This window comes from Periplaneta americana, chromosome 16, assembly GCF_040183065.1.
Source record: "Periplaneta americana isolate PAMFEO1 chromosome 16, P.americana_PAMFEO1_priV1, whole genome shotgun sequence".
Taxonomy (NCBI): Eukaryota; Metazoa; Arthropoda; class Insecta; order Blattodea; family Blattidae; genus Periplaneta; species Periplaneta americana.
The window spans coordinates 18632812-18654956 of record NC_091132.1 but is presented as its reverse complement, the minus strand read 5'-3'; the positions used below and the strand labels follow the sequence as shown (position 1 = coordinate 18654956).

General features: G+C 35.6%; 1 protein-coding gene across 3 annotated transcripts in view; it reads right to left on the bottom strand.

Annotated features, from left to right (window-relative positions):
• Positions 1 to 22145, bottom strand: part of Tsc1 (tuberous sclerosis 1 protein hamartin) — an 83720-nt gene that overhangs the window by 17086 nt on the left and 44489 nt on the right. For all 3 annotated transcript variants that reach the window (XM_069849272.1, XM_069849273.1, XM_069849274.1), the window contains 4 exons: positions 18489 to 18821; positions 14857 to 15631; positions 4781 to 4941; positions 270 to 395 (listed from right to left, as the gene is read on the bottom strand). In XM_069849272.1, coding sequence (XP_069705373.1) covers positions 270 to 395; positions 4781 to 4941; positions 14857 to 15631; positions 18489 to 18821 — 1395 coding nt within the window. The remainder of the gene's footprint in view (positions 1 to 269; positions 396 to 4780; positions 4942 to 14856; positions 15632 to 18488; positions 18822 to 22145) is intronic.

Sequence of the window (22145 nt, the reverse complement as noted above, 5' to 3'; positions counted from 1 at the left end):
AGCAGCACTTTTTCTATTTGAGATATCCCAAAACAAATTAGGTAATCTAGATGAAAATTAGTGGTGCAACCAAGCTCCAGGCAATTATAATAAACTATTTTTTTTACGCAGAATATGCTAATTAATACAAAGAACTAAATAAATTTTACAACATATACATGCAAATTTTTGTCTTCTTTAGTCTTTATTTTATTTTAATAATAAATATTTACAAATTCCAGTACCGGTACTATAAAATTCTAATCCTAAGTAAAAATAAGTTCACTCACCTGAGCCTGCCAATAATTGATCGTTTCCTTCATCTGTTGCTCTATTGCTAGAAGTTCCTTCTTTCTTTTTTCACGTTCATTATGCAAATTTTCAATGTCCTTCTGAAGTAAAGTTAACTGATCACGCTGTTGGAAAGAAAATTGGAAATGGTTTATGTGCAATGAACACTAACAATACAAAGAAACCTAAATTACACTTCAACCACTTCTATATTATTCTTGCTAATTCTGCAATGCTTGAGAAAATTGGCATAAGTCAGTTTTCACAAAATTTTTTTATTAATTTATTGACAACTTATGGAACATCTGCTCGCTTGGGAAAAGAGACATAAGTATTTCTCCCATTAGAATAATTCATACAGAAGAAAATCAAACCAGTATGAAGACAGTTTTTTCCTTCTCCTGTAAAATTAACATTTTTGACTTGTGCCACTTTTCCCGAGTACTACAGAATTATCGACACATTTCGCTTGACTGTGCCATCAAAATACAATGAGACACATTCTAGATTACAAAATTATATTTAGAAGGATATTTTTAATAAAACATATTCTGATATATTATATATTTTTTTTGTAAAAGCTCAAATCCTAATTCAATACATGTGTTTCAAAAACGATTTTGTGTTAGCTATATTTATTACATCAGCAAGAGTTAATGGCTTTAATGGCAATAATTCAGCATTAGTAAACAACAATAACATTACATCAGCAGCAGAACAATCCATCCCCTTTTTTTTCTCTTCTTAAGATCTGTTCCCTCTTAGCAGAATGGAATTGAATTGAATCGAAGCACTTTCTTCAGCTCCCATCTGTCAGAGTCTAACAGAATGAAACTGAAGCATACAAATGGCTTCAGTTTAAAATGGATTGCATAATAGCTTTCGCACATTTATGTTAAGAGGTAGAGAGGGAAGAATTAAATAGCCAAAAGGACAGGAAATATTGGATTCATGATCAAAAGATTTTTAAACAGAGATACACGAGAGAATTGTGGTTATGTAATTGTGACTTTAATAATTTAATCCTAAATTAAGCAATTAATAATACTGTCCTAATGTAATATCCTAATATAAAGATGTAACAATCTTATTACTACACCAGTACTTAATATTACCTAACTATAATTTATATTATGTTTTATCAGCGATATTCATTTGCAATAGAAAAGAGAGTTCTTAATTTTACCTATTGTGCTTCCTATCAATTTGATTATTTCGTCCCATCCATTTTCTAGAGCATTATCATCACAATATAATGTACGCATCTTATCATTTACTAGCCGTACCCGTGCACTCCACTGCACCCGTTAGAAATAAATATAAAGTAATTACATAATTAAAATAGGACATTTGATCCAGGGAACATTCGTGTTTGATAGAAGGATAAATCGTTTAATATGTTACTTAATTTAAATTGCATCCAAATAATTAAAATGCGATCATTTTGGTCCAGAGACCACTCATTAGTGCAATGACAATTCCTTTAACATGTTTCTAATTTTTATTACATGCAACCATAGTTTAATGAACATTGACATCATTTAGATTTAATGTGTATATTTTATTTTACTTGTTATAGGTTTCCATTGAATTATGGTAATAACTTAATTTTAACCTTTGTTTTCTACGTATTCAGTAAATGGCGTTTGGCCCACTATGGTTCTGAACCCTTCAAATAAATTAAATTATATTATATAATATTACATATTATATTATATTACATTATATTATATCAGAAGTTACTGTAATAACATTATAGCATTATGTTCATCTAGAGAAACTACACTTTCCAGTGGTGAAATAATAATTAATTATACAAATCGGTTAATTTAGCTTCCGATATTACTTCATACAAACACAGAAACATTATCTGTAGGCTATCTTTCATAGCTTTCGATTGTTGCTGTCCAAGGCCCCTTATAGACGAAGTTATTTGTTTTTTATTTCATTATATGGCCTTAGATGGCAGTTATTTTAATTTTAAAACTCATTTATCTCATGAAATATCAGTCCTATCAAAATTTTTCAAGGAATAAAACTGATCGCAAATTATTTTTAAAGAAACTTTTGTTATGCAACATTTTTCACAAAAATCAATAATAAGCGAGATATTTCGATTTATTTAATTCAGGCCCCCTTATAACCCTCCCTTTTAAATAATGCATTTTGAATGCCATATAGCCTAAAATCTAAGTTACGACGAACATAATTTATATTCCAATTTTCATCGAAATCCGTTCATCCATTATCGCGTGAAAAGGTAACAAACATACAGACAGACATACAAACAAAAATTTCAAAAAAGCGATTTTCGGTTTCAGGGTGGTTAATTATATATGTTAGGACCAATTATTTTTGGAAAATCGAAAATTACCAGAAAAATTTCGGCTACAGATTTATTATTAGTATAGATGAAAGGATAATTTTGGATAATTTGATCGTAAAATGAGCGGACCCGGGTTCAAATCCTGGTTGGAGTTTTCGCTCAATCAGTTGAAACAGAATTGCTGGGTAACTTTCGACGTTGGACCTCAGACTCATTTTGCAATCATTAATTCACATATCATCGTCCATACCATATTCCGGGTTAAGGTGTGGCATGCTATACTTGTACAAGGGCATGGCCATTCGACTACAAGTATCATTCACAGAACAGGAGTGGTAAGCACAATAAGCCTCAGGTTGCCAGTGTAAGCCTTCAGGTTCCTCCTCCATAAGAGAAAAAAATATATCCATGTTCTCTAAGCTAATTATGTTCTACTACAAATGTAACAGTAACCTTGGATTCACTAAAAACAATATTACTGCCAGAATCAGTCAGAAAACATATTATCATTTGTTTTCCTCGAAGGCTCACAAGGACATAAAATCACACCCGAAATAAGAAAGTTATTTTCCAGCAGTGAAAAAATTGTTCTTTTCAATTCCATTTCATTTGATTATGTGCTTCAGCTTCTGCTATCTTCCATTTAAATACATGGAGAGGGAAAATTCTGTTCGTTTCGATTCTGCTAAGTGGAAGCAGCTCTTCACTCTGACAAATGTTCAAAGACTTCATGAAATTTCATGTTCATACAAATCATGAAAAAATTAAGTTGGATTGGACACACCCTAGAAAGACCACGTAGCCATATTGCAAGGCAAGCATTGGTATGGAATCCCCAGGGAAGCAGATGACAGAGTAGGCCGAAAAACACGTGGAGAGGAAGAATAAAAAATTAAGTGAAACTAAAATAAGTTATGGGGGTAGATTAAACACCCAGCTTAAAACAGAATACGATAACAAGATTTTGTCAAGGAATGAGAGAAGAGGTACGAGGAAGAGAAGGAGAAAGGGAGAGAATGATGATGATGACGAACAAATTCAAAAGACATATTCAATTTTTACTAAAATAATCATATTCCATATGCATCATTCTCGAACAAACTGACATATCTACTTAACAGATGCATCCATCCCTGAAGAAGGAGCCCATACTGTCATCCTCTGAGGAGTTTAGTGCTCAGAGGATTGTGGTTCCGACTAGTCTAGCGCAGTACTGGAGTGGGAGGGAACAGTGACAGCGGCAGTCTGGAAGGAAGTGCAATCATACTGAAAACATTCCCCCGATTTACGAGAGCAGTATGCCTATTCGTTTTCTAATGCATTTTTGGAGAGATAGAGATACAACCATTCGTACTTACGTGTTCAGAGAAGGAAAGTATTGTAGAAAATGTTATTTATTTATTTATTTATTTATTTATTTATTCAGGTGAAGTTAAGGCCATCACACCACCAGAAATACAAATACAATAAAATAAATAAGAGAAATCATAATACAACTACAATAATATAAATGAAAAGAAGAATTATACTATACAATTTAGTGATTAGTAGAATTGAATTAAATTTTGTAAAGTAAGCAATTTAAATATACTGTACTGCTGAACTCACTTGAGAAGTAAAACTATTTGATTTGTATTTTAGGATATCACCAACAAATTATTTTCGCATGACATTATAGGAATATTTTTCACGATACCAATCACACATATTCTAAAATTCCAACAGAATAAAACCAAAAAATTTTCCACAGCATGTTTCCTTAAAAATGACTTGTAACTGTGAAATATTTAATATGAGTAATTCATATAATATTAACATAGCTAACATCAGGGAGATGTTTGAGCAAAAATTGCAACAATATTCACACACTACTACAAACTGAAGACTGCATATTTTTGGATGATTAATACTTCCCACTCCGCTTGGCTCGGCTTGGCTGTAGCATCAAAAGAATCTATTTGCAACCCCCCCCCCCCCCCGCACCGATGGCAAGAATACCTCTGATCCCAGTGCTAAACTCGTCAGAGGAAGACAGTATGTAGCTCTCAAATACTAGACATCTCTACATCTATAACACAGTGCAAGTACCCAAAAAAAAAAAAAAAAAAAAAAAATCTCGCATCACTCATAACAAATGCTTTCATAAGGCAACTGAAAACAAGAATAATGTTAAAATTAGCTAACCAGTGCAGAATTATGTTCCTCTAACGCTCTATTTGTAATTGATTTTCCAAGCAGTCTTCGATTTCTCTCAGCATGTGCTTCTCTTCTGTGCCTTTCAAACTGCAGTTGTATGTTAAGCAACGTCAGTTGCTCTTTTACAGTCTTTAATTCACTCTCCAAACCTGAAACATCAAAATAAATTCAGTTAGGCCTAAATTCACACCTACAATTCGATATCAACATTTATCATTATCATCATCATCATCATCATCATCGTATCTATTGTGCTAGCCTATTATTAGCTAACCGCTGTTTGTTAGCATATTATTATCTATACTAATAATAAATCTGTAGACGAATTTTTCTGGTAATTTTCGATTTTCCAAAAATAATTGGTCCTAACATATATAATTAACCACCCTGAAACCGAAAATCGCTTTTTTTTTTATTTTTGTTTGTATGTCTGTCTGTATGTTTGTTACCTTTTCACGCGATAATGGATGAAAAGATTTCGATGAAAATTGGAATATAAATTATGTTCGTTGTAACTTAGATTTTAGGCTATATGGCATTCAAAATACATTATTTAAAAGGGGGGTTATAAGAGGGCCTGAATTAAATAAATCGAAATATCTCGCTTATTATTGATATTTGTGAAAAATGTTACATAACAAAAGTTTCTTTAAAAATAATTTGCGATAAGTTTTATTCCTCGAAAAATTTTGATATGACTGATATTTAATGAGATAAATGAGTTTTAAAATTAAAATAACTGCCATCTAAGGCCGTATAATGAAATAAAAAACAAATAACTTCGTCTATAAGGGGCCTTGGACAGCAACAATCGAAAGCTATGAAAGATAGCCTACAGATAATGTTTCTGTGTTTGTATGAAGTAATATCGAAAGCTAAATTAACCGATTTGTATAATTAATTATTATTTCACCATTGGAAAGTGTAGTTTCTCTAGATGGACATAATGTTATTACAGTAACTTCTGATATAATATAATATAATATAATATTAATATAATTAAGAAACATGTTAAAGGAATTGTCATTGCACCAATGAGTGGTCTCTGGACCAAAATGATCGCATTTTAATTATTTGGATGCAATTTAAATTAAGTAACATATTAAACGATTTATCCTTCTATCAAACACGAATGTTCCCTGGATCAAATGTTCTATTTTAATTATGTAATTACTTTATATTTATTTCTAACGGGTGCAGCGGAGCGCACGGGTACGGCTAGTTAGTAATAAATATATAAATAAATATGCTGCTGTTGCTAGCAGCAGAATTATCACTATTATTACTATTGAACACCATATGTACTAAATATGTTCTTAATGTAGAGAAATGTTGCTCTAAAATTGTGTTCATGAGGATTTCAAAGAAAACTTTTCCTTTGAAAGACAGTTTTTGTAGGTAGTTATTTTTCATGTCTACGACTAGTGCTGCAAACTGTACTAGTTCATTCCCCAGGAGCAGTTCGAGGTCATTTTTGTACTCAGTGACAAGAATGTTGGCTGTAGAAAATATCTCGGATGGATTTAAAATATCAAGCCAGCTCAGGAATACTAACCATTTTGTGACAGTATCATAAGCAGGTAATCTGTCAGACAAAGATGATGGAAGTTTATGAATTACGGAAATGAAAAGTTAGTGAAGGTAATTTTCAAAACTGACGTTGATGAAAAAATCAGCTCCATACAAGATCGTCTAACATATCTTTCCTACTCAGCACGGAAAGTGATATTTTTCATGAAATGGTCTTTAAAGACATTAAAGAAATGTTTGCCGCAAAGTAAACAAGGAAAGTTTGTACGTAATTAGCATTCTTGTCGTCTTTATATAGCCTACTTCCTTTTAGTTTGTTAATATTACATTTGTGTGAAACCAAACAGTTGCTTAATTTGTATATTTCCTCAGATACGCTGTTACATAATTTATATAGATTTCTGCTGCCCCCAAATGCATGCCGCCCCAGGGCCCCAAATATACAAATCTGGCCCTGCCACTTAACTGCCAAATGTATTAGACAAAGCAATAAAGTAATTCCACGACCAAATAAAGGAAATAAAAACACGCACACACGCTTAAAATATAAATAAAAATTAATCGACAAAATAGTATTTGTAAAGCTCATTAACACATAAAGACCACCCAATGCTGCTAATACGAGTGAATCAAACCTAAGGGACCAACACTCCAGTCATCTCTTGGCACTCTGGCTCTCACAGATAGCATTCTTGTCATTTCGTGGTACTAGTCTGGCAAGTGATCTCTGTGTAACCAGTGAATTATTTATTTACGGAAATGAAGACAATCTTACCTGAATTTCATAGCAGTTACTTAAAAATGTCTACCATTACAGCACAGTCTAGTATATACAGTCACGAAGCTTGAGTTGTGAGGGTGCTAGGAACAAAAGACTGTGCCGGTACTATTTCGCATTGTCTGTATTGAGAAATATTAGCGATCCTAATGGTTAGCAACTATCTATGGATGCATATTTACTACGTATTGAGCTTCGTGACTGTATACGAGGCCTGTCTAAAAAGTATCCGACCTTTAGCCAGAAAAAATATTTCAAATACCTGACAGGGTTGGGACCCTAATACCCTTCAAAGTAGGCCCCTTGTGCTTGCACACACTTAGCCCACCGATCCTTCCACTGCCGGAAACACCTCTGGAAGTCTTCTTTTGGAATGGTGTTCAGCTCCGTCGTCGCGTTCCGCATTATCTCTTCTCTACTCTCAAAATGGGATCCTTTCAGTGGTGTCTTCAATTTTGGAAACAACCAGAAGTCGCAAGAAGCCAGGTCTGGAGAGTAGGGAGGTTGGCGAACGGTTGTAATTCCATGTTTGGCCAAGAAAGTGTGGATCAATTGGGATGAATGTGCGGGGGCGTTGTCGTGATGCAAGTGCCAGTTGTTCACCATCCACATGTCTGGTCTTTTGCGCCGAACTGCATCACGGAGTCGCCGGAGAACATCGTGATAGTACTCCTTTGTCACCGTTTGTCCTTCCGGTGTGTATTCGTGATGCACAATTCCACGGACATCAAAGAAAACAGTCAGCATCACCTTGATTTTGCTTCGCACCTGCCGCGCTTTCTTCGGCCTTGGAGACTCGGGATGCTTCCATTGCGACAACTGTCTTTTTGTTTCTGGGTCGTACCCGTACATCCATGACTCATCTCCAGTTATTACGGTGTTCAGAAACCCAGAATCAGTGTTGGCGGTGTCCAGAAGGTCCTGTGCAACGTCACGACGGAGGTCTTTTTGTTCCGGGGACAACAACTTTGGCACGAATTTCGCAGCCACCCGGTTCATGTTCAAATCATCACGCAAAATTGCATGTGCATAATTTTTACTCACTCCAACCTCTTCGGCAATCTCCCGCATGGTCAAACGACGATCTGCCATCATCAAATTTCGCACCTTCTCAACAACAGCTGCACTCCGAGCAGTTTGGGGCCTGCCACAACGCTGCTCACTCTCCGCTGATGTGCGGCCATCTTTGAATCGGTTGAACCACTCCTTAATTTGTGTTACACCCATCGCATCTTCCCCAAACACCTGCTGAATCTTACGAATTGTTTGACTTTGAGAATCACCAAGCTTTTGACAAAATTTGATGCAGTATCTTTGCTCAATTCGTTCAGTCATCTTGCGAGAAAACTAAATCCGACAAACACTTAGAACAGCACCTTACTTGGCGACCACCAGCCAGTGACTGGCACAAGCAAATGCGGTGAAAAAATTCAAGCATGCGCATTACGGTTCCTCCTTCCACCGTGCACAGTGGCGCCGCCTTAGAATCACTACTTAGGTGCGGGAAAATTTAAGGTCGGGTACTTTTTAGACAGGCCTCGTATACTAGAATGTGATTGCAGTGTATACATGAATTTCTGGCACACTCGCTAGAGATGTTTCTCACTAATATTGGGTATTAGCCTTATTATTTCTTCCTTGTTAACACTTATTAAATAATTTTACAACAAACTGTTTCGTTGTGTAGCCACAAAAACATCGAAGAAACCTGTGTAAAGACAATTTCTACGACTTATTCAGTACACATACAGTAGCGTGCAAATTAATCCGAACACGACATATTTTTACATTTTCTGTCATTGTTGGCCTCACAGCTGCTCATACTGCTTTAATTGACATCTGTAGTACGTGTAATTCCATTGTTGAAGGTCTGTCATTATTTTTTTTATAATATGTCACATTTTGCCTGTCGTTTTGTACTTATAAGCATTTCAGTTGTGTTGAAGACTTAATACTGCAATCCTGTGTACATTCTGTCGTCTTCACAAATGGATACAACTCCATGAAAACTGTCTAAAATTATAACATTAGCAGAGCATTCTTCTATGACACAGAGGCAAATTGCTGCAGAATGTCACATCAGTTTGGCTACTGTTAATTCGATCATAAAACGATACAGGGAGACTGGATCCATCACACCCCAGAAAAAAGGAAACTATGGCCGGAAAAGGAAGACTTCACCTGCAGATGATCGTTTAATTGTCAGGAAAAGTAAATTAAATCCTAGACTAACTGCTGTCGACTTAACCGCGAGTTAATGGCTACCACTGGGGCGAATATTCACGTCACAACAGTGCAGCGTAGGCTTTTGGAAGCCTGGACGAAGGCTCGTAAGCCTATTAAGAAGCAACTGCTAACCCCTGTTATGTGCAAAAAAACGCTTAATGTGGGCAAAATTACATCAACACTGGACAGTGAATGACTGGAAGAATGTACTTTTTTCCGATGAGTCTCATTTCGAGGTCCACAGCCACTGTGTTTCTTACGTAAGGAAAGGATCCGAAAAAGTAACAGCAGCTCATCTCCAACAAGCACCCAAATACCTCCCTAAAGTAATGTTTTGGGGTTGTTTTACACATGAAGGGCCTGGAGCATTAATACCTATCAAGGGAATGATGAATTCTGACAAATATATTCACTTATTGGAAACCAGAATCGTACCCCAGCTGCAAAAATCATTTCCGGATGGCAGAGGTGTGTTCCAACAAGACCTGGCACCATGCCATACGTCTCGAAAAACTACAGAACTCTTCAACAAGAAGAATATTCAGGTACTCCCCTGGCCAGGCAACTCACCCGACATCAACCCCATTGAGAACTTGTGGTCAATTTGCAAAAGAAGAATGTAAAAAATGGATTGTTCTACAAAGGAGAAGATGATTTCTGCCCTGAGTGGTGTATGGTTTCGCGATGAAGAAATGAAGAATATTTGTGGAAATTAGTGGAATCCATGCCAAATCGTCTCAGAGCTGTTATTAGGAACAAGGGAGGCCCACATAGATTACTGAGGTATGTCTTAGATCCTTTTTTTATCCCGTTTGAGTGTTTTTGCATAAGTAATTACGTTGTTCGGATTAATTTGCACACTACTGTAGTATATGTGTTGCTGTACTGTGTATCTAACCAAGGTTAAAAATACCACTATTGGTGAAAACTAATTTTGTCTGTAATTGAGACAGGGAAATCAAAATCTTCCTAATTCCAATAAACCAAATTTTACAGGAGAGAGAAAAAGCTTATCATCTGTCTTACTAACTTTAAATATTATATATTTACTTATTAATATTGTGTAAAATTACATTCTTTATCAATTAAATACTTCAAAACCTAAATTTCTGCATTATCTTACGCCACAATTTGAAATAAACACTGCTGGAGTTAGAGTTTTTCTGACTTCCACAGTGTATGAATTAAGAAAAGTGAATAAATATGAGCCATGTGAAGAAAAAAAGATAAGTATATCATAATTCCCTTATGAAACATTGGAATATACGAGAAAATGGAAGTTTATTATTAACCCATTTATGCCCAAGACTTTTTTTTTTTTTTATATTTTCATAATTTTTCCACCGCCACATGAAACTGAAATGGAAGTTAATTACTGTGCTGGAGGCTCCTTTGATTCTTCTAGTATACACAGCAATGAAATAAAAGTTAATTTTGTAATTCATTCCTTTGCATTTTTGCAGAAAAATAGCTAATGCAGACTGTTGCGAAAACGCAACACTAGGCAGATATGGGTTAAGATTAACATTGCTTAGCACACGTCCTAGGATCCTGTCAGCATGGAGAACTCCTGATAAATTCATGCCATCATAACATCCGAAAACTAATAGCACAAGCCCTTAGAAACAAATCCTTCGAGGTCCATGAAGAGGTGTACTGTGTTGCGTCTGAAGGCGGCGGAATTAGAAGAGCGGACATCGTGGCTCTAGACAAGACTAATAGTAAAGGCTTTATACTGGACCCAACTGTTAGATTTGAGATGAGCCAGACCCAACCATCTGAGGTCAACAAATAAAAACAACAAATTTATGAGCCTACTATTCCGCATTTTCGAGAAAAATATCAGATGGAAGGCACCTGGGAAGTACATGGTTTAATGATCGGAGCGAGGGGCACCATCCCACGATCAACTGTAAACACTATCAAAACATTTGGAATCCATGACATCATTCCAAAAATAATTACTTCAAGCATTAAAGGGTCTGTGGCAATTCTGAAAAATCATTATACGGAATATCATAATCCCCCACCCCTTTTCTATTTGTTAGTGTGTGATTGTTACAAATATATGTACAAATTTATTATTTCTTAAATTTAAGCTCCTAGTTCACATTTCAATTTGGCTCATCTATCTTACTGTAATCATTACTATTCTTATATGTGTGTTATTCTGTGTTTTTGGCAACCCAGGATGCCTGGGCAGACTATTTCTTGGAAATAAATTATATATATATATATATATATATATATATGAGACAGAAGATCACAAATTATCATAAATCACATCAAAATACACAAATAAAACCAGAAACAATATTAAAATGTTAACACAGTATGATTCATGTTACAGATTCTGTTTTTTCTCTCACTTTCATGTTTTTGCTGTGCTTCTACATTATTACTGTCCAAAAACAGAGTTTGATAATACATCCTACTTTCCTCGGAAATAAACCATTAAATTTTGCAAGCCCTTTTGCTTTCTTCTTTCAATGGCAATGCTGAATTGTACCTTAGTTGACTGGGGAATGATGCATCTGTATTGGGTTTCTGGAAGTTAAATCCACTCCATATTGTGCCTTTCATAATCTTACTTACATGGATTTTATAGATTTTTGTGAGATTCTGAATACCAAATCACTTTACTCAGCTGGTTGAGCGATAGTGTTGCCACCTACTGGGAAACTAAGCTTGGAATGCAAAAAAACTCTTATTCCATGGAGTAAGTGGAGTTCTGACTTCCACGAGTTTAAAACAGCCCCGAGAATCAGTGTTGCCATATTTAGCGATAAGTCGCTAAATCTGGGGAATTTTTAATCAGTCTCGGCGACAAATTTTGCAAAATGAAAATGGCAAAACAGCAGAAATAACTAAAATGCTCTCTCAATTAATATCACTCAATAAAAGAATTGTAGTCCAATGGATACCATCCCATTGTGGAATCCTGGGAAACGAAAATGCGGATGCTTTAGCAAAGAAGGGCAGCACTGCTACTTACAGACCTGTTACTAAATCTACGTATTACTCTGTGAAAAGATTTATTAAATATACATACTTAGACTTCAACAAACAAAATTTGATAACACAATCTCAAGCGAAGAAATGGAACTCTCTGCATCATAATCCACAGTTGATTTCCGATTTACCACGCAAATCGTCTGTAGCTGCATTTAGATTGGCAACAGACCATGATTGTTTGGCCAAACACCTGCATAGAATTGGAATATATCAGTCCCCTAACTGCCCATTGTGCAACTCAAACCAAGAAATGGATTCGGAACACCTCAAAATCTGTGCTTCAGTGGCTGGTCATGATAATATCTTTGAAAAATATTGGAGTGCAAGAGGTCAAATGACTTTACTGTCAAATGCCTGGCATTAGAAAACAACAACATTTTGCAAAATACGATTAGCGACTTTTCTGCTGATTTTTATATTCTTCCACTTTTTCCTTTCTTTTAAGTTAAAACATTCAAGTCATGCACTTCTTAGTTTCAGGAAAGGCATAGGTGCATGACTGAGTAGTCTAATGATTCATACGTAAAAGCACTGATCTCATAATATATTTTGTGATCAGAGGTGAAAGATGCTGATTCAATGATTCTCACGGGCTAGGTCTCTCTCACAATGCTACTGCTCCAACACCCATAAACAGTGGCAACTTTGATTGACACGTGACGAGTCGCAAGCTGCAGCTAACGTTGTTGTTGTTTTCTAATGCCAGGTGTTTGACAATAAAGTCATTTGACCTCTTGCACTTCAATATTTTTCAAAGATATTATCATGGCCAGCCACTGAAGCACAGATTTTGAGGTGTTCCGAATCCATTTCTTGGTTTGAGTTGCACAATGGGCATGATTCTGTACCATTGAAGTAGTCCCCACCCAGAGATCCGATTGGGGGACTATTTTACCTCCGGATAAATTGGAGTGAAAATGGCAAGTTGTAGCCGATGTAAGTGAACACCATATTTTAACGTTTTGGTGGCTACTTCATTCACACACAACCCCCAGAATGTCTGGAGGACCACACCTGCTGTTGGTCAACGGGTCCATTGGACCTAGCTGGGAGATCTTGTTGATCACCAGCTTTCCCTCCTTAAGCCACTGGAGGACGATTTTAGTGCCATAGCAGGTCAGCACTAGGAACAGAAAAGTAGAAAGAGGAGGAAGGAAAGGGAAATGAACCCCTAGGCCTCGAATGCTCTAATGCCGTCGGGGTCGAAGAAAGTAAGAGTTCAGGCAGAGGACTGGATAGGAAAGGGTAAAGAGGGAATTAGGTATTGGATAGAGGAAAATTATACCAAATTCAGTCATTAACTCATCAAGCTGACCAGTGCTAATGGATGAGTAGCCCCTCCCTTTAGTTCAGCTCGTAAAATTATGCTTACTAACAGCTGCACCACGGGAAGGTAGGGATGGGACATTGGGTATTTGTCCAGGTTGGTTCCTTAAGGCCTTCAATGGGAAGGATTAATGGCTCTCCCCCCTGTATCCGACAGATATCCTTTTGCTAATGTAATCTTGGTTCTTCCCCGCAATGCGGAGGTTTTCCACTCCGAACCGACCCGAGGCAATTGAGTTTTGGAATTTTGTGCCAACAGTTCTTGTGAAGCAAATGAGACTGTGGTTTTTGCTGGTTTTAATAAATTTAATATATATTTGAAAAGTGTTACAATTTGGCAGAAAGTGTAGTGTCAATGATTGGATCAAGTGCAGTGTATTCACGATCAGCAGTTCCCACACCTTCCATCTCAACATCACAGCCATCAACAATACAACCAGACTCCGCAGAAGAGGGTGACGATGAGGAAATGATATTTTTCTCCACATATGTATGTTTTTCTTATTTTTATTTAGTGATATTTTATTATTAATTTTTAGCGACATTTCTGGGGATTTTTTAACAAACTTTGGAGAATCAAGCTTTTCAGGAATAACTCCCTGTAAAGTTAATTTGAATAATTTCGAGGGAAAAATTGTTCCGGGGCCGGGTATCGAACCCGAGACCTTTGGTTAAACGTACCAATACATAATACACTTCACTGTACGTAACAGAAAACCACAATTTAAGTCACACAGAGTTAGTGTGCACTCAATGTTGGTTGTTTGACGGTTGTCAGCCCACTTTGAGGTCTGTGGATATAGAGGGAAAAATTGGATCGGTGTGGGTAGAGTTCCCGGGTAGCTCAGTTGGTACGTTTAACCAAAGGTCCCGGGTTCGATACCCGGCCCCGGAACAATTTTTCCCTCGAAATTATTCAAACTTTGGAGAGATTTAGCTACTTTTTGTTGATAAGTTAGTGACATTGTAGGGTGATATGTTGGCAACAGTGCCGAGAATGCAGATGAATGTCGAAATTAGTGTATTCTTGCCTTCCACGCATACAGGACAAACTAAAAAGCACCATTCAGCCCATAAGTCAATTTTGTCAAAAATTGGAGTTAGTGGGTTTTTGATCTCTCTGTCTCAATTGTTACAGCTATGATTAAAAGGACATTCCAGCGCTAATATCACAGTAATATGAACTCACCTTGTGTTTTTGGTTTCTTGGCATCTTTGTCACTTCCCTGAATAACAGTGTCAATATATTTGTCCAGCATGACATATGGAGAATACCTCGGATATAACTCAGTGTGATGGCACAGTGGAGCAGGGCTTGGTGTTGAACTCAGCTTCACCTCTCCATTTTGATTGTGACTATGTTGATCTACTGACGGAAAAGCTCCCAAAAACAAATGTTCATATGGCAGGGGACTCCAGTGATCTACCGTCTGAGTACTTGCACTCGTCATTTGTTTCATAACTACTTGCATTTCTGAAGCATCGGCCGCAGCCTCCTGGTCGACCTCTTCTTTCCCATTGACTATAGCGTTAGATTCATCATCACCACCCAGAGTCAGTATTACACCATCTGAATCCTCAAGCTCTTCTCTCTCTTCTAAAGTTTTCCCGATGGTAGCTTCAGCACCGGGCAGCACTGGACCTTTCTTCATCTCGGGGCAAGAGTTAGCACGACGGACTCGAATCTGGAGAGGAAATGCAGAGCCCTCGCCTGGACTACTACCGGTACTAAAGCCAGATAGACTTGTAGCTCTCGTGTCTGGCACGCACTGACTGTAGAACCGCTGACGATGTTGCTGGTGAACGCGACGAGCAAATTCTCTCATAGAACGACTAGTGGGCATGTGGAGTCCACCTGACGTGCAGGGAGATCCACTCTCTTGTTGGCATTCTTCATAGTCGTCCATGTGTGGAGGATGGAACTCCTGAAGAACGCTGTCACACTGTCTCTGTATTGAAGAGTTCTGTAACAATGTTCGAATTGGAGACGAAATAGTAATACTCTCACTAATATTGAAACTTATTGATACCAAGTATCACAGATCGGTTCTGGACAATTGGCCACAGAAAATTAGTAACAGGGACAATTCGCCACAGACAGACAATTTGCTACAGATAGACAATTTGCCACACTGAGATACAACGATAAAACTATGACTTCCAGAAGCTCTACATTGTGCGAATGGATACAGAAATTAATAATTGTAAATTCCACTAAGTATGTGAATTGCTATGTACGTGCAAATTTGGCTTCAAAAATGTTCTTCTAGGTTGTGGTCTGCAGCTCTCAAGTACCAGATGACGGTGCCTTCTCCTTGTACCACGGGTATTCTTCAACTATACGTGATATTCGTCTGTCCATGTCGATGTACTTCCACGTCTTTTTGGTAGGAGAATGAGCACCTTCGAATCTCTCTATGTATCTGTCAGCTATAACGTTCAGTTCGTCAATATTCCTTGGTTCAGGTGGTAGGTGCAACTTCCTGGCACGGCGCACAGCTTTTTAATAGATGGTTTCTTCAGTAGAATCACATTGGCTTCGCTTGCAATACGATGTAATTCATTTTGAATAATGACAGACGTTTGTTTCCCGGGAAGTCTTTGCCCTTGCCTTCATTCCTTTGCCTTAATCCTTCCCCAGTCTGCAGAATGATTCTTGTGTTCAGACGGTTCTTTGACGACACTGCTTCCACCTTCTGATAACGTGACTGTTGCATTACACCCGCCACGCATGTAACAGCGCCAAGCAACTCCATTCTTATTTTCTCTAAGTCTCGTATACATGTAGCCAAGCTATATTAATTTGTCAGAGCCTCTTTCTGATTTTGTGAAGCGAATTTCTTCTGCCATAGTTCCGAATTAGTTTACAGCTTCTGCATTTGTCTTGTGTTATCATAGAAATATATTATAAATTGTAGCGAATTTGAATATTGCCTTGAATTTTAATGTGTGGCTAATTATCTTTGATACGAATTTAAATTATGTGGCGAGTTGCTTCTGTGGCAAGTTGTCCCCAACCCATTACAGATAGTGTCCAAAATATTCTGAACACTTTTACAGTAAAAGGCACATAAATTAAACACAACTGTATAGTAAAAGTACAAAATGCTGTAAGTGCAAATCACAAATGAAAAATAAAACTGCAAACAAACAAGAACCAAAAAATTGTTTCGGCAAGTATTGGAGAATTTTAAATGAAAATAAAAATCTGTATATATTTACAGATTTAATATCTATACTATCTGCATCAATTACTTTTCGCAGATGACCAAGTAGTATACTGAATTACCCAAGATGCTTCATACATGATGAAAAAATTAATTGAAAAATACAAAAATTGGGGATTGCATGTTAATTTCAATCAAAATATTTATAATTTAACATCAATGTTGATGAAAAAACAGGAGATTGAAAACGAGGAAATTAAGACAGTAAATTCAAATATTTGGGAGCAATATTAGAGGCCAATGGAAAAAGCTCATATGAATTTAAAAAAAAAAAAAAAAATACTACTACATAAGCGAAAGAACAAAAATAATTGGAATGCTAAATTTGGTACTACACAGTAGAAACTTTTTGAACAAAACAAAAAGAGTATTTATAGCTCTTAGTGGACATTAAGCAGTTGAAACTGTAACTGTGATGAATTTTTCAAGGAGAATCTCTAGAAAATCAAAGAGGAATAGCTAAAAATAAAAAAAAAAAATTATAGAAATTATGGACCCTAAAAAATGTCTTAGAGGTGACAGAAGAAAAATTAAAATGATCTGGACATGTGAAAACAATGACAAGTGATAAAATACCAAAAATGATGCCAAATTGGGGAGCAGAGAGCAATAAGATAAGAATATATATTTTTTTAACTACTCAAACCAATTTCATGTTGAAGTTTGCAGATAAGCTATTAAAGTTTGACTATAATTATATGTGTACAAAACCGCCTTTGCTTATCATAAAATAAATAAATTTTCATTAATGTTTTCGATACTTGTGTATCATATTAATATGATGAAAACCCTGCCTATTAGATGGAACTTAATGTGGTAATTTTTGGGTCATATTAGTGTGATTGCTTGGACTTAACTTAGGTTGATCTATGATATACATGCTATGTTAGGCTAAATCACTGCAAGTCATGTGATATAATCTAAAATATAAAATGAAACTGTTTAAGAATTGTAACCACTATTAGCATAGTTATTGAAATGTGAACACTTTGTATAAACACTTTAAAAGTTTAAATCAATTTGAACATGTGTTGGCTGTTTTTGCCGATTTAAATCACTGCAAGTCATGTGATATGATCTAAAATATATAAAAAATAAAACTGTTTAAGAATTGTAACCACTATTAGCGTAGTTATTGAAATGTGAACACTTTGTATAAACACTTTAAAAGTTTAAATCAATTTGAACATGTGTTGGCTGTTTTTGCCGATTTAAATCACTGCAAGTCATGTGATATGATCTAAAATATATAAAAAATAAAACTGTTTAAGAATTGTAACCACTATTAGCATAGTCACTGAAATGTGAACACTTTGTAAAATCACTTTAAAAGTTTATAATCACTTTGAACATATGTTGGCTGTGTTTGCCGATTTAAACTACCCTATTCAACGAACACCTCAAATCTGTGCTTCAGTGGCTGACCATGATAATATCTTTGAAAAATATTGGGAGTGCGAGAGGTCAAATGAATTTATTGTCAAACGCCTGGCATTAGAAAACAACAACATATTTTTAAACTATAAATGGGTCAGGGCTACAGCATAGGGATCAATTCTCATATTACAAAAACGAAAAACGATAATCTTCTTACCACATGTTTTGATTGTGTGTCTATACTCCACTGCTCTCCCTGCCTGACAATTTCCAGGACTTCTTGATCCTCCTGGCAGCTGTCTATGTGTGCTGATGCTGTGGGAGTTGATTCTGAAGATTCATATCTAAATCCGTTCTTTTCCGGCAGGGGTTTAGCAACTAGCCATTCCTTCGCTCCGGGCAGTGGGGCGGTAGGTTCCATATGTACAGGACTGTTGGGTATGCTTGTGTCGCTTGTTATACTACGGAGAGGACTAGTGGGCTGGCCTCCTGGGGTCTTGGATCGAAGACTCTGTGCTGACTGCTTATCACTTCCTAAAGATTCCGATACCTAAAAGACACACTAAGTTTAAACATGAGAACACAACTGAAATTTCATTCATGCAATACAGAGAAAGAAAACATAACTTCACAGTATATAATCATAGCTGTTCCGAAGTGGTACAATTGATGCACTGCACTGGGCTCCATGACAGATCCAGGTTTTTTCAATAATTGACAGTCACTCTTCAAGCAAACAATAAAAAATCAACCAGCAGTAGTGACAAAGGAAGAAAAACAATCGGTCTAAAGCTGCTTGTACACGATCAATTTTTTCTCCCAATTCAATACTTCACAAGAAAACTTATCAAAGATTGATCAATACTGAAAAAGATTTGTCAAAGACTGTTTCATATTACTAAAGATTTGACAATATTTTAAAATGTGCTTCAAGTTCATTGTAGCATTATGTACAGCTATCTACAAAATATTGCGATACAAATATCTAAATCCTTTGCAGAATAACTAGGCTATACAAAACAATATTTGTATTATAAAGGCTGGTTCACAATAAACCGGGAACAAGAACCAGAATGAAAACGGGAAGCAGAGGACGTGAATATGAAAATTTTTTATTCACAATAAACCGAGAAAGTAGACGACTATGCATATCAATATGTATGTCAATAACAATATGTAAAGTCGATATTACGCATTCTGATGTTATTTATGTATAATTGACCAATGGTGTTCTCTCATGAGTACAAGGCAGTCAACATAAACACAGGTTAACCAACTTCAAAATTTCAATGGTACTATAAATATGCCCATGCATCTTTATTATCACAACCTATTTTAAGTCTACCATAACGTAAAATAATTAGAGAAGAAACATTTGTAATAGAACAAAAATGAACACAAAGTAGTTATTGAATTGAAGCATGAATATGTAGTGTGTAATACAACCAATACAGTAATAAAATATGATTCACTTACGATCGTGTTCAAAGATGCAGCTATTGAAAGCCACGTATTCTCCTTCATTTTCTCATCTTTATACGAGGCGCGCCGCTTATCGTAAACGTGAGGATTTCCCTCAACACTCAATATTAGAATCTCATCAAATAAAACTTGCTCCATGATGCATAGCACAGAACAAAATAATGCATAGGTTATGTCACAGTCTTCTTGCTACAAAAATACGACAAAATAGTTTTTAGATGGCAATAGAATGAATCTAGTGGGCTGTGATCGAAAACGTGAACGCCAAAGTTGAAACTTGGCCAACTCTCCGTTCCTGATCCCGGGCTCCGGCAAGCTTTTCGTTAATTGTGAATGCTCACATTTAAATGTACACATTTTAACAATTTTACCGTTTTCGTTTTCGTTCTGATTCTTGTTTCCAGTTTATTGTGAACCAGCCTTAAGTCTGCCGAGGAGCTCTGTGGTAGCATGTCTGCCTCCGGACTAGCCGGCCCAAATTCAATTCCCGGCAGGGTCAGAAATTTTCATCGATTTTTTTATCCAAATGACCTGAAACTAGAACCCAGCAATCAATGTAATACTGTAAATAAGCAGTAAAAATTTCATGCTTCTAGCTATTTTAATGTCTAAGAAAACGGGACGTATGTTATGAATTTTTACCTTCCTAGAAAATGAACAACAAAATAAGCATTAGAAAACTTACAATTTAAAAAAACAGAGAAAGCTAAACTTGTTTCCGAAATTCACAACAAAGTCAGCCATTAGTCTTCAACAATGCCGCCAATTTATGAAACAAACATTCAGCTCAAAACACACCAAATCAGAATCTTCTTTATCAAATAATTTCAGAGATGTTTATACTGTATTGTATTTATTAACATGCCATAGTATTCGTACATTGCTTCACAGCTGTATTTTTATACAATGATGCTGGATAAGAAAAAAAAAAAGTATTTTTACGTATAAAATGCATTACGTAATTAAAAGCACTTATAATTGGAATTTTTCAATAAATTATACATCAAATTACGCAGAAAATTTGAACTAATTATTTTAGGATAACAGCCAAAATTTTTATTTTTTCAAAATATGTTAATGTAATTAATTTTCAATTAATTTATTTCAACTGATTTTGAATTCAAGTCATTTTATTTTAATTAAATTTATTTTCTCTCTATATTATATTATTTCACTTTATTTAATTCTAGTCTCCTTAATTCTAATCTATTCTAATGCAATTTAATTTCAATTTTAAATTCAATTCTATTCTATTCCAATTCAATTTAATCTAATCAAATCTAACATAATCCACTCTAAGCTAATCTAATCTATATTATAGTTTACACTAATTTTATTAATTAATCTATTTATTTACTTATTTTATTCACTTATTCATTCATTCATTCATTCATTCATTTTCATTCATTCATTCATCAATCTCACTCAAATAATATCTAAGGTAAGAAAAACAGCTACAATACCTGTAAAAAACTAGTTCAAAAATCACATTCCTGAAATATAATAATCATTAAGTCATAAATATCTCCTATTTATAAATAAAAATGCACGATTACAAATTCAATTTTTGCAACTAATACTAGTGCACATGTACCTACATTAAAAATGCATGACGTTAGGAAGTAAGCAGGCTTAACACCAACACAACAACACTGTTCTTAGTGCAGCATCCCATCTTTGAGAACTTTACAAAGTGTTAGTAATCAGAAACACAACACACAAACTACTCTGTTAAGTATGTACTAAGGAAAATGCATTCTAACATTTTCTAATCATCTACCAATGCAGACAGGTCTAAAATTAAACTCCATGCAAGAGTAGGTGATTAAATGCTACAAGAACTAGGAACAATTGAAATATGACATGAAACTTCGACCTAGCAACAAAAAATAGAAACATGCCAGAATAAATAAATAAAATAGATCCATTTAATCCAGGCCAAAGAACTTACTAGTTTAAAACTTTGAATTTTACAGTAAACTGAAAAAAAAAAATCCAGTAGATATATCGAAGTAACGAAGAAATTGGCTAAAATAATGAAGAAAATTTCCCCCACAGTGTACATGTTCCTATTGACAGTTAACAATTTGAAGGTCTATAGAACCGTTGAAACTTATGTATACTGAGCAATTTAAGAGAGTTTTTTGTGGCGATTAATATTCTATGTCACATAAAAAAATTTAGTGTTTTGAAGGTGGCCTATGTAAAGTCATATACTAATTAGTTTCAGAGAATGGCCTTCAAACCCATACAACCATCTGTACGGGAAAAAATCTAAACTATGAAATTTCAATCAATTTACAGATAGTGCTGTTCAGTACCTATACTGTCACATGGGGCTTCATTTCAAGCAGACTATACTGAAATAAAGCATATAACAAAAGCACATATG